General features: G+C 50.1%; 1 protein-coding gene across 2 annotated transcripts in view; it reads right to left on the bottom strand.

Annotated features, from left to right (window-relative positions):
- Positions 1 to 6,569: 6,569 nt before the first annotated feature.
- The window catches only part of St6galnac4 (ST6 N-acetylgalactosaminide alpha-2,6-sialyltransferase 4), a 12,673-nt gene continuing 5,507 nt past the window's right edge, over positions 6,570 to 13,735 (bottom strand). Inside the window, exons 4-6 of one of the 2 annotated variants that reach the window (XM_031369847.1) lie at positions 11,488 to 11,900; positions 9,864 to 9,971; positions 6,570 to 8,576 (exon numbers count right to left, since the gene is read on the bottom strand). In XM_031369847.1, the coding sequence (XP_031225707.1) occupies positions 8,387 to 8,576; positions 9,864 to 9,971; positions 11,488 to 11,900 (711 nt within the window). In that variant the 3' untranslated portion in view covers positions 6,570 to 8,386. The remainder of the gene's footprint in view (positions 8,577 to 9,863; positions 9,972 to 11,487; positions 11,901 to 13,735) is intronic. The other variant, XM_031369848.1, reaches the window with a different exon arrangement.

Genomic DNA, 13,735 nt, shown 5'->3' with positions numbered 1-13,735 from the left:
CTGTAGACCAGGCTGGCCTCGAACTCAGAAATCTGCCTGCCTCTGCCTCCCAAGTACTGGGATTTAAGACGTGAGCCACCACCGCCCGGCAGAATATTACAATTTAAGGGAGCTGATTCGGCAGGTAAAAGTGCTTGTCACCAAGCCTGATGACCTGAGTTTGATCCCTGGGACCCATATGGAGGAAGGAGAGAATTCGCCCTTGGAAGTTGTCCTCTGGCCTCCATGTGTGCACAATGCCATTGTCACTGCCTCCCACTAAACAAAGGAACAAACAAGTACAATGTAACAAAAAGATACAAAAGAAGAAAGATTTAAAATGAGATATTTTTTGTTGTTTTTGTTGTTCATTATGATAACACGTGTGAACGCCTGGTCTCTGAGACCACCATCCACCCAGAAGAGTAATGTGGCAGGCAAGAAGGTTCACTGTGACTAAGGAGCCGGTGTTGGTTCAAACTTCGGGACTCTGGCCTCACTGAGTTTAGTTTAGGATAAGTGTGGAGGCACAGGCTTGTCATCTCAGTTACAGGGGAAGATAAGGCTGGAAATCTTAAGTTCTAGACTTATACAGACCCCCCCAATTAAAATGTGAGGTATGGTGGTCCATGGATAGAATCCCGGCACTCAGACACAGGCAGGAGGAACAGGAATTCAGAGCCAGCCTGGGCTACACAGAGTTGAGGCTCAGGCTGGGCTATACGAGACTGTCTCAGAACGAGGTGGTTATTTCTGGAATGTTAGGATCCGAGGCTGCTCCTTTTTTTTCCCCCCATTTTGGAATTTGTATTTTCCAAAAGTTTTAACATAATAATTATGCAATCACTTTGTTTGTTTGTTTGGTTTTGGTTTCTTTTTTCTTTTTTTTTAAAATTTACTTTTTTATGTATGAGTTACACTGTAGCTGTCTTCAGACACACCAGAAGAGGGCATCAGATCTCATTACAGATGGTAAGCCACCATAGGGTTGCTGGGATTTGAACTCAGGACCTCTGGAAGAGCAGTCAGTGCTCTTACCCACTGAGCCATCGCTCCAGCCCAGTTTGGTTTTTCATTTAGCCCTGGCTGTCCTTGAACTAACTGGCTCTGTAAACAGGCTAGCCTCAAATTCACAGAGCTCCCCCTGCCTCTGCCTCCATCTCCTGAGTCCTGAGATTAAAGGCGTGCGCCATCACTGCCTGGCTTGGTTTTGTTTTGCTACCTAGCTCTGGCTGTCCTGGAACTTACTGTGTAGTCGACCAGGCTTGCTTCTCCCTCCCGAGAGCTAGGATTAAAGGCATACACCATACTTAGCCACAGCGCTTTCTATCTTAAAATGTATGTGTTTCTGGACAAGGTGGCTCGAAACTGTAATCCTAGCAAGCAGGAGGCTGAGGCAGGAGAATCACTAAGTGTGAGGCCACCTTGGGAAGAGAATAAGGCCATTCTTAAAAAGGAGTAGGGGCTGGAGAGATGGCTCAGTAGTTACCGGAACTGCTGTTCTTGCAGAGAACCCGGGGAGGCTCACCGCCACTTATAACTCCAGCTCCGGGGGACTTCTGCTGCTCTCTTCTGCCTACGAGGGCACCAGCACACACCTGACTTACATACAGACAAGCAAGCACACACACATACATTAAAATTTATAATTAAAATTTTTCGGTTTTAATTTTATATATGTGGGTGTTTTGCCTGCATGTCTGTCAGTGCACCACTTGTGAGTCTGGTGCCCATGGAGAGCCGAAGAGGGCACTGAACCCCTGAAACTGGAGTTGTAGACAGTTGTGAGCCACCATGTAGGAACTGAACAAAGGTTCTCTTAAATAGCAGCCAGTGGTCTTATAATGGGTAAGACATACTCCTGAATCTTTTTTTCAAGACAGGGTTTCTCTGTGTAGCCCTGGCTGTCCTGGAACTTACTCTGTAGACCAGGATGGTCTCAAACTCAGAAATCTGCCTGTCTGCCTCTCAAGTGCTGGGATTAAAGGCGTACGCCACCACTGCCCGGCTTGAATTTTTTTTAATTTAAAAATACTTTTAGATTTTTAAAAACTGTATTTACTTATGTGTGTATGAGTGATTTACCTGCTCATAGATTTATGCATCATGCGCATGCAGTGCCCTCAGAAGCCAGAAGAGGGCGCTGGATCCCCTGGCCCTGGAGTTCCAAATGGCACTGAGCCATTCTGTGAGTCCTCTGCAAGAGCAGCAAGTGTTCCTAACTGAGAAATAAAAGTGTGCTCTCTCTCCCACCCCCAGAATCTACATTTTTTGGGGGGGTTTTCGAGACAGGGTTTCTCTGTGTAGCCCTGGCTGTCCTGGAACTTACTCTGTAGACCAGGCTGGCCTCGAACCCAGAAATCTGCCTGCCTCTGCCTCCCAAGTGCTGGGGTTAAAGGCGCGTGCCACCACTGTCCGGCCAGAATCTACATTTTTAAAAACTGAATTGCATATGCAGCTTTTGTATTTCCCTGTACTTGTGAGTGAACACGTGTTGATGTAGAGCCAGGGGTTAGCCTCGGCTGCTCTACACAAAGCCTTCCTTAAGCGGGTAGGAAAGACACAAAAAAGAAACTCCACCCAGTTCTGTTTGCTGGAGGCAGGCTTCTTGCTAGAACCTGGGGCTGACTGTGTTACTCCAGGCTGGCCAGAGAGCCTCGGAGACCAGCTGTCTCTGCGACTTCCTCCATGGGAACAAAGACCAAGGGCCTGAACACCTAGGATTTTTGTCGGGGTTTTGAGCACTAAATTGATATCCTCCACTGGCTTGCCCAACACAGTACTTTTTCAAGTGAGCTATCTCCCCAACTTCTCGACTCCCTTTTTCCCCTCCTATATTTTTGTTACCCACCCTGTTTTACTACAGTTACCATGTGTCTGTAAAGGGTGTGAGAGTGAACCCACCAGGAACTGAGCCGCAGCTCCCCTAGAGCTTGGTAGGAGGGAGTGCTGCCATCACTTTTAGCTTTATAAACTTGTAAGTTATTTGCATCGCATTAATTTAGAAAGTTATAATTGCTTGTTTGGTTTGAAACAGTCTTACTGTTGCCAGGGTAGCCACAGATTCACGATGTGGCCAAGGATGACCTTGAACTTCTGATCTTCCTGCCCCCTTCCAAAGTGTACTTCACAAGCAATGTACTGCCATGTCAAATCTACTTTGGTAAGTTAAAAACACTTCCTCTTTTTGTTTGGCTTAGTTTGGTTTCAGACATATTTCCTCTTGGTAGCTCTGGTTGTACTGCAACTCACTCTGTAGACCAGGCTGGCCCTGAATTCAGACATCCGCCTGCCTCTGCCTCCCCAGTGCTGGGATCAAAGGTGTGTGCCACCACACCCAGCTGTAACACTTTTTAAAAATTATTATTATTAAAACAAGTGTAATGAAGCTGTCTGTCCTTCCAGAGGACCTGGGTTAGATCCCCAGCATACACACGATGGCTCAGAACCATTTGTAACTCCAGTTCCAGGAGATCCAGTGCCCTCTTCTGGCTTCCCATGGCAGCAGGTACACACATGGTGTGTATGCAGGCAAAATGCCCAAACATATAAAATTGATTAATTTTAAAATTAGAGAAAAACAAAACAAAACTCTGTGTGTGTGTGTGTGTGTGTGTGTATGTGTGTGTGTGGGCGTGCGCGCGCGCGCATGTTAAACTCCTGCTTTCCCCCTGCCCCCGTAATGGGGAAGCAGGCAGTCCACTAGAATGGACACAGGACATAGGAAGCCTGCCCTCCAATGTCCACCTCTGTTTGTCCTGAACCTCTCAGCCCATCTGCACGCAGGCCTCCTGACCCCGCCTACAGGACAGAAAGGAAACCACAGAGGGTGGGGCTGAGGAGGAAGAAAGGAGGGGCAGGTAAGCAAGCTGATGAAATGGAGACTAGAGGGCTCTTACATCAAGTGCAGAGAGCGGGGTGGAGGCTGTGCCCGACATGGAAACTCTCCTGTGCCCCAGCAGGGCCCCTCTCTACCCCAGGACTCTTAAAAACCGCAAGGATGCTTAAAGCCCAGACCCAGACCAAAGCAGAGCCAGAGAGCCCCATCAAGCCTGTCAGATTCTTGCACTACTTGTTTCTCTTCCTGACTCCAAGAACAGTAATGGCCCCTTTATAGTACCAACCATGGGGATGTGAGTCAGGGCAGAGGCAGGTGGAAATCTTGAGTCTGAGGCCAACATGATCTACAGAGCGAGTTCCATGACAGCCAGGACCACACAAAGAAACCCAGTCTAGAAAAGCTAAGTGACCAACCAAAAGAAACAAGGGGGTGAGGGGTGGATAACAAAAGCAAAGTATCCTGTTGGTGGGGTGCTTGCCTCTGCATTACACTCTTTTCAAGCACCCCTCACTGAACCCCTAAAAGAATCTGTGGCAGGGAGCTACTGGGAGCCCACTTTTCAGGTGAAATCTCAGCTTGGAGAATGTGTGGGTGACAGGCCGACACTTATCTCTAGCCTGTCCATTTAATACCCACTGATTTGTTGGGCACACGGCCCAGACACAACAGAGAACTCGGGGCCTGCTCCTATCTGGAGGAGCTTCCTTCCTTCCTCCCCAGAGAAAGCACTGGTGGGGCAGCCAAGCACCCCCATTTCCTGCACCTTACGAATTTCCCCCACACACATACTGTTGGGGCTGGGACCTGGGTGGGAGGGGGGAGGTGTCTCAAATGTGCCTGGCACACACGTTTGGTCTTACTGTATTCCTAGAGAGAGTCTTTTCCTCCCCTTCTCTCTCAGCTCCCAATGTATTTAATCTATGTTTTTTAATTAAAATTTTATGTTCTATATATTGGTGTTTTACCTGCATGTATGTCCATGTGCGAATGTCAGATCTTGGAGTTACAGTTTTGAACTGCCCTCAGGCTGCTGGGATTCAAACCCCAGTCCGCTGAAAGGACAATCAGTGTTCTTAACCACTAAGCCATCTCTCCAGCCCCTCAGCTCTCACCTTATAACAACAGTTCTGTTCCACAGACAGATCTGTACTGAGCTCAGCTGAAGCCAGGCCTGGGGACTCCAACTCTCAGCCTCTATAGAGGAGACTTAAGCAGAGCTCTGAGCCAGGTGCAGTGGTCATGAACTGGGAAGTACGTGGGTCTCCAAGTACTTGGGGCTGGAAAAGGGGTGCCCAACTGTCCCCCGTAAGCACGGGGTTCCCTTCCTCCCCGAACAGACACCAAAGAGATGCTCATACCCCAGTAGAGATCCCTGAGGAAGGAGTCCTAAGCCACCTGTGGCTGTGGGACCTGCTTCAGGGACCTGCCTCCCTTCCTCTCTGGGCTCTGATGGAAGTGGCCGAAACAAAGGAACAGGAGGAAGGAAAGGAACACAAGGGGCCAGTCTGTGGCCCCCACAATGTCTCAAGGCTATGCATGGCTCCTACCCCTTACTCACTTTCCAGCAGGTACCAGGCCCACGGTGCCCAAGGAGGGGGCCACTCAGTCTCATCGTGGAAGTCTTCAGTAGACCCTGTGCCAACAACCAGACCTGTCAGTGGGCATCTTTGTGTGCCTGAGGAAGTGGTTGACAGCTTCCCTGAGAAATACAATTTATTCAGGCCAGCCCAGTAGTAAATACCTCACCCAGAGGCAGGGCCAGGACAGAAGCATTTCTGTGTGCTGGGCCCAAGGGTTGGACCAGCATTTCCTTATGGCTGGAAAACAGGAAGACTGAGTCTCAGAAAGGAATAGTCTAAGCCCGGTGGTCATGGCGCATGCCTTTCATCCCAGCACTTGGGAGGCAGAGGCAGAAGGATTTCTGAGTTTGAGGCCAGCCTGGTCTACAGAGTGAGTTCCAGGACAACTAGGGCTACACAGAGAAACCCTGTCTCGAAAAACCAAAAAAATAAAAAATAAAAATAAAAAAGGAATAGTCTAGACCCCATCAGGACCAAGGAGTCTTTTGACCCTGGACACTCAGGGCAAGGGCACAGGTGTGGAGACTTCTAATGGGATGGAGAGCCCTCTCTCTACCATGAATGAAAAGTCCTAGAAAGAAGCCACGCCTTCAGAGACTGCCCAGAGGCCAAAATCAGCATATCTTGGGCTAGCTGTAGCTTCAAATAGCCATTTCCTGACTATCTTTTTAGAACACCCTGCAGCTAAAAAAAAAAAAACCTTTAGCTAATACATAAAAAAACCTTTGAAAGCCATTAACATAGCAGACCGCTAGCTTCTATCAACCATCTCAGGACTTATAGGAAAACTTTCCCCATCTTGCCGTATCCGCCTTTCTGATGTCACCACCCATGTATTTTAAACTTCCCTGAATTTATGACTTTTTGTTCTGCAAAACTATATAACTTCATGAAACTGTTTCCGGACTGGAACATGGAATTTGAGGTGATATAAATCTCTGTTCCTGGGCCACGGTCACTCAAAATGGCTCCAGAAGAAAGTAGTCCCATTAAGATGAGAATTTTATTATTATTATTTGCATTGATACCACCTATACCAGGGTGGGGCAGAATCACTCAGGCAGAGGGCCACCCCATTTAAATGGTGGCTTCTGGACACTGAGAGCCAAGTGTGTTCTAAGCCCCAGGGCACCCAGCATCTCTGAACTCATACAAGCTTGTGAGGTAGGAACTATTCTACTGTCTTTATTGCCTGGGCAAGTGGGGTCAGGCCTGCTGCTCCGTCTCACTCGCTACCCACTAATGTCCTATTCCCACCCACAGCCCCTCAGTACTCCCAGGCCTGCGGAAACGGTTCGGCTCCCAGCCTGCAACCCTGGCTCAGAAATTTCCCTCTCTGCTTCCCCTCCTAAAGATGAGGCTTCCGAGCCACCTGGCACTGGATAGGGACAAGGGCAGAGTTGTGGGCCAGGTGCCAGATCTCTAGTCACTCCTTGGAAAAATGGGTAGGAGGGAGAGTGGGCTAGGCCACCAGAGTCCTTGGCATGATGGGTTCTGTCATTTGTGGGATCCGGTCAAAGAAACTGAGAGGTCCCTTGTTTAAAACCAAGACCTAAAATAAGGAATTTCAAGTTTGTAGCAGGAGAGATTAAACTAAGCACAGGGCTCTGGGGGCTGCATGGGTTACACCCAGAGGGTCCTGAACTCTGAAGCTGAGAGCTAAAGCCCACAGCTCCATTCTTCAGCCTTCCAAAGGGGGAAGGAGGGAGAGCCTGGGTAGTGAGCTCTCAAGCCTGAGAGCACCCTAACTCAGCCACCTCATGAAAGCTAGGCTGGGCTAACCATCTGTATTAAGCACCAGCTCCCTCCTCAGGGTGGTGTCACACCCTCCTTAACATGGAGGCGGTGGCTGTGTTTAGTACTGAAAAGCAAAATTCAGAGAAAGGGCTGGCCCTGAGACCACACCTTTCCAGGTAGCACCCACCCTGAGCTGCGTTCTGTCTTCTGTTTTACAAAGGAATCAAGTCCCACAGTTAAGAGACAGCCTGGGCGGGCAGTGGTGGCACATGCCTTTAATCCCAGCACTTGAGAGGCAGAGGCAGTGGACTTCTGAGTTTGAGGCCAGCCTGGTCTACAGAGTGAGTTCCAGGACAGCCAGGGCTACACAGAGAAACCCTGTCTTGAAAAACTGAGAGAGAAAGAGAGAGAGAGAGAGAGAGAGAGAGAGAGAGAGAGAGAGAGAGAGAGAGACAGCCTGACTGGCAAAGACTTTGGAATCTGACTCATGGGGCAGAAAAGTCCTCCCAGGCCTGCTCTGTGCTGAGTGAGGGCAGGGTGGCTGTCTTGGGCCAGCATAGTCCTGTGGTCAGACCATAAAAAGGCCAGGCTTGTGGGATGCTGGGGCAGGAGACTGTAGAGCTGATGTCCAGACAGTGCAGGAAGAGCAGACAGCTGTGAGCCTAAGAAGGCTTGGAGGGCTCAGTCTGCCTTCCAGTGAACAAGTTACAGGCCTTGTCCTAACCCCCATCCCACATCCATTACCACAGAGACAGTGTCCAGGAAATCCGCATTTACCGGCACACTCCTGAGACAGTTCTGGGAGGCTGATGCTCAAAGGCCCTCACACCCATCAAGTCCCAAGTTCCAGGGTGCACCAACCAGGGACACCAGCCTGAGAACATGGCACCATGTTGCTAGAGCTAGGTAGAGGAAAGATCAGGACTGGTACAAAGCCATAATGCTGGTGACGTGGGGCCATTGGCCCAGGGCAAAGGCCACTTAAACAACCTGGTAGTGGGACAAACCCCAAGATGAAGATGTGGGTTCTTCTGGAAGCAGAGGCGGTATAAATGGCACCCTCTCAACTCCCCTTCAAGTCACAAGGCCTGAGATTCCTCAAAGTGTACCCAGTGCTGGGTAACAGAGACCTTAGGCTCCACCTGGTGTCAGGTAGAAGGTGAAAGTCATAAATGTTCATATTGGAGCCGTGCTGGCCTGGAATGGGTCACAGGCCTGGCCGAGGCCTGGTGGTCACTGGCAACAGGAACTACTTGGTCTTCCAGGACGGGTGGGCGAACACAATGGGCCGCTTCTTGGCCCAGCGGGAGAACACAGCCTTCTCAGTAATGAAGCGATGGGCGCTCCTCGGAGCCTGCTCATGCAAACGGTACATCTGACACTCATCTAGCCGGCCCTTCTCGAAGTAGTGGTAGGGCACGGAGCGGGGACTCTTCTCACTGTTGGGAGGGAACAGGGTCAGGTGGAACAAGGCTTCAGAGCTGCCCACCTCCAGGACTAGGCCTCAGCGGCTCAGGAGAGGGATACCCACATCTGGGCAGATGGCAGAGGCCGGCAGGCATGGAACCCACTGGCCAGGACTCAGACACTGCTCCTTGCAAGCTGGGTGACCTTGGACCTGAAAGGCACCCCTACAACAGACCATCTGGAAACGGAGTCAAAGGATAAACTAGAGGTAGGAGCAAGATTGGTGCCTGCCTAACTCCCATATCCAGGGCAGGCAGCCCTGCATGCCTACCTGCTGGGAAGTAGTTTTCAGGCCGGCTGTGACCATTTCTCTCATACACCCAAGACACAGGTTCTGAAGGGAAGGGGTGAAAACCCGGGGCCTTTCCCAGACTCCTTAGTTATAGTAATATTGAAATATAAGAATGTGCATTGTTATAATAGAATTCCATATCCATATCTGAACTCATGGTATTAAGTAAAACCACAACTAAAGCTATCTGTAATGTTGCATTAAAATTGATAATAGGTTCAGGGGATGAGCACTCCATCAGGAGGGTCAAACCCAAGGCTCATTTTGCCAAATCTTCTTGGCTATTTAAATTTTTTTTACATTTATTCATTATTTATTACTTATTTTTTATTTGTGTGTGTGTATATGGCAGGGGAGTAGGGGGGAAGAAGCTGCCACAATGTGCATGTGGAGGTCAAAAGAAATTTTGAGAGCCCACCACGTGGGTCCTGTGATATTTTGTTTTGTTTTATTTGAGACAGGGTCTCTCTGTATAGCCCTGGCTGTCCTGGAACACCTGCTGCAGACCAGGCTGGCCTTGAACTTAAGAGATTTGCCTGCCTCTGCCTCCTGAGTGCTGGGATTAAAGTTCTGTGCACAACCTCCTGGTTCTTAAGTATGAGCTCTGTATTAGACAATGTCAGGTAGCAACGTCTCAGAATTAGATATTCCTGCTCGTATGGTTCACTGACCTGAGAGATGTACAGGTCTTTGTTTTGTTTTGAATTTTTTAGAGAGGCTCTCAAAAGGTGTGGGGCAGGCAGCCTTGAATTTGATGTGGAGCCAAGGTTAGCTCTAGCTCTGATCCTGATTTTCCTGTCTCCACCTCCTAAGTGGGATTACTACGCCCAGTTAAAGGCCTGCCCTTGGGAGTGTCTGTGCCTGGGTCACCCATCATGAAACTCTCACAGCTTACAGGCTCTGGCTCAAGACCTCACACCTCCCCCTCCTTCCCGGCCCCTACCCCCAGCCTGGGTGCCGGTCTAACCTGCAGTAACTATCACTGACCATCCCGTAGACCACGATCTCCTCGCACAGCTCCAGGGCCAGAATCATGGTGAACCAACCAGTGCTGAGGAAGGAGCCTGATTGTCTCCTGAGGAGGATGAGACACCGTCAGTGGCCCCACCAACATCCCCTACTCCCCCTTGACAACTAGAAAGGGGTCCTGGGGAGGATGGGAAGCGGTGGAGAGGCAGCCTGCCATCGGCAGTGGGTCAGAGGTGGGGCAGGACACAAACCCAGGCCTGTTCAGTCTGGATGCCTGAGCAGAGGATGGCATCGGGGTTCTAGAGAACTAGACCTGGGGAGCTCATAGGTGCAAGAGAGCACAGTGGGTAAGATCGAGGGCTTCCGTTTTAGCCTTGCCTCTCCCGTGGGGCACCTAACTCACTCTTGAGACTCTCAACTTCAGTGACCCAGCTGTGAAACATGGAGATTTAAAAGTGGTTTTGGAGAGGGAACCCTGTCAGCCTTATCCACCCCACCCCCAGCCCACCTCCCTGAAGGTGCTGCGACAGCCCCAGGCCTCAGCTCTCTTGAGGCCGCAGCTCTGGGTACCCCTCTGTCCCTCCTGAGAGGACAGGCCGGCTCACCCACTGAAGCTGAGCATAGCCGGCACCTGCCCCACCTGGAGCTAACACTTTCAGGGAGGAAACACATAAACAGTGTGATGTCAGATGGTGCCAGCAGCTGAAAAGACTGGGAAAGGCATGAGATGCTGATCATTGCCAGGGTGGGCCACTCCTGCAGAGGGGGGTGATGGTCAGGGGGGCTCCCCTAAGGCAGTGATAGTTCACCGAGACCAGAGCGGCCAGAAGAGGCCAGTCATGGGAACTTTTGGAAGAATGTTCTAGGCAGAAGTAACAGAGCATGTGCAAGGGACTGCAGCTGGGGACAAGTCAGGACCTCTGAGGATGAGGGACAGGGCACAGGGATGCAGTGAGGTGTCTCCAGAAGTCCTGAAGGATTAAAGAGATGTCTGATGTGGAGTGCTCAGTTCAGAGCCTGAGAACTCAAAAACAGCCAGGGCAGTGATGGCCCACGCCTTTAATCCCAGCACTTGGGAGGCGGAGGCAGAGGCAGGCGGATTTCTGAGTTTGAGGCCAGCCTGGTCTACAGAGTGAGTTCCAGGACAGCCAGGGCTACACAGAGAAACCCTGTCTCAAAAAAAAAAAAAAAAAAAAAAAAAAAAAACAAAAACAAAAACAAAAAAAACTTAAAAACAGTTTATTTTGTGTGGAGGGTTTTGTTTTGTTTGTTTTTTCTTCTCGTTTTTGAGGCAGGCTCATGTAGCCTAGGCTTAACTAACCTGAACTCCCTAAATAGCTCAAGATAACCTTGAACTCCTAACCAACCTGCCTCTACCTCCTGAGTGCTGGGATTTCAGAGACATGCACGGCCAGTTCATCCAGTGCTGGGGATGGAACCCAGGGCTTCATGCACATTAGGCAACCATTCTGCCAACAGAGCCACATCCCCAGCCTTTAAGTAACTCTCACTTCAGTTATCTAGAATGGACCTCAGAGACCACCTCAGACCTTAAAGTACTTCCTAGCAAAAAGAGGCTTTTAGAGAAGGCAAGCTCCAGATGCCAGGAGTGCCCAGCTCACCGATTCTTGCCCGTCTCATCTTGGAAGATCTGGTCGCAGTAGGCCATCATGCGTTCAGTGAAGGTGTACACTTGCAGGCCTGGATACATTCTGGTGAGCTGCAGCAGTGTGCGGTAGGTGCGGCCGCCCAGCACCCGGTCCATGTGCCGGCCCTGGCCCCACACCACGTACAGTGTGTCTCGGGCATGCTGGAAATAGTGCGAGTAGTTCCGCAGAAGTAATGGCACACTTGTGTGTGAGATCACTCGCAGAGTGCTGCGCTGGCCCACGTCCTCCTCAAAGCCCACAGTGGGTGCCTGGTTCATGCGTAGCACACACTCTGCACCATCAATCTGAGCACCCAGGCCCGACCCCAGCATCTGACCAGAGCTGGACACCACTGCACAGCTGTGGCACAGTTCTCGGATAAGTGGCTGCAGAGAGGGAAACAGAGAGATCAGGAACCCTCCACACAAGCTGCTATCCACCTGTCCATCCCCTCGCCTCCCCACCCTCACCCCCCGTCATGCCTACTAACCTGATAGTTGGATCAGTTCCAAGGTCTAAGATCTACTGTGGTTGTTTTGTTATGTTTTAGTTTTAGGGTTTTTTGTTTGTTTTTTGTTTTTTGTAGGCAAGGTTTCTCTGTATAGCCCTGGCTGCCCTGGAACTCACTCTGTAGACCAGACTGGCCTCGAACTCAGAAATCCACCTGCCTCTGCCTCCCAAGTGCTGGGATTAAAGGTATGTACCACCACTGCCTGGCTTTGTTTTAGTTTTTTAAATTTGTGTATGTACATGCACTTGTGCACATGGGGGCAGTGTCACATGCTGGAGGTTGATTTAGGTGCCTTCCTCAATCACTCTTTATTTTCTTGAGACAGAGTCTCTCACTGAACCAGAGTTTTGCTAATTCTGCTAACCTGGTTGGCAAGGCAGCCCCACTGTGTTCAGCAAGGAGTTACAGGTGCACGCTGGGTACCTGGCTCTTACATGGCTGCCCATGAGGACTCAGATCCTCATGCTTCATGGATCAGTGGAACCAACTGAACCCCCTCCCCAGGCCCTGGGTTGTTTTGGGTTTAGTTTTGGGGGGTGGGGCACCTGCTACAGAACCTATGTGAAGGTCCAAGGACAGCTTGCTTGAGTCAGTCCCATGGAGACAGCCCAGGTCATCAGATTTTGTGGCAAGTGGCTTCACTCATTAGGTCACCTGGCTGGCCCCGGTTTTCATTTGTAATATAAAGTCTCTCTTTCTTGCTCAGGTAAGCCTTGGACTGTGGTATTTCTGCTTCAACTTCCCAAATGCTGGGTCTGTAGGTGGCAACTGTCATTTTTACCCACCTGGCAAGCCAGATACAGGAAAACGACTTTCCCAAGCTTCCTTATCAGTCATACCCTGCACTGTTGCCATTCCTAAGCCCTAAAGTGGGACCTTATTAAAGTTATGGGACCAAATATTTATAAAGTCTTTAGAATGGTCTCTGGCACTGACTGCATGTTCATGTATTTGCTAAGTAAGCAGGAACTACAAGCTCTTCAGAATCACCTAGGCCCCTTCCTGCCCTGCCCAAGCCCAACCCATACTGCTGAGTTTTGAATAGAAGGGTCTTCAGTAAGAGGGGTCTTCCATGTCCAGCCCATGCCAGTTTTGGTAGTCTGGTTCTCAGACTGAATCCTGGCTCCATCCCTTGGGCCAAGGTAAGGGGTTGTCATTCCTCGTCTGAGAAGTGGGTGTGAAAACACCTGCTTAACCCTCTTGTGAGAACGAAATAGAAAAGGTACAAGGAAATAAGGAGCTGGAGGTGACACAGGATGGACTTGGGCACGGGCTGCCCGAGTCAGGAGGCTAGAACCCAGCGGAACGGAAAAATTCCCTCTCCAAGCTTCAAGCCCCTCCTAGCACTTCTAAAGGCCAGAGAGAGCTGCAAAGGGGCAGGAAAGGACTTCTGGGAGTGACAGAAAGAGTTCTGTGTCACCATGGTGAAGGCCATCCATACTCTGTCGAAACTCACTGGCTGGGCGTGGAGGCATAAGCTTTTTAGTTCTAGCACTGGGGAGGCAAGTAGATCGAGGTGAGTTCCAGGACAGCCAAGGTTACAAAGCAAGTTCCAGGCCAGCTAGGGCTATCCAGTGAGACCCTGAACTGTTTCCTTGTAACTGGTGAATTCTGTTATAATCTGTCAGCTTGTTACCATGCTGTGTGGTTACACATCCAGGTGGAAGCCCAAAGTTGATACATAGTGTCTTGTCTTTTTCTTTTCTTTTC

The sequence above is a fragment of the Mastomys coucha genome, unplaced genomic scaffold (genome assembly GCF_008632895.1).
Source record: "Mastomys coucha isolate ucsf_1 unplaced genomic scaffold, UCSF_Mcou_1 pScaffold15, whole genome shotgun sequence".
NCBI lineage: Eukaryota > Metazoa > Chordata > Mammalia > Rodentia > Muridae > Mastomys > Mastomys coucha.
This window is presented reverse-complemented; position numbering and strand designations above follow the sequence as displayed.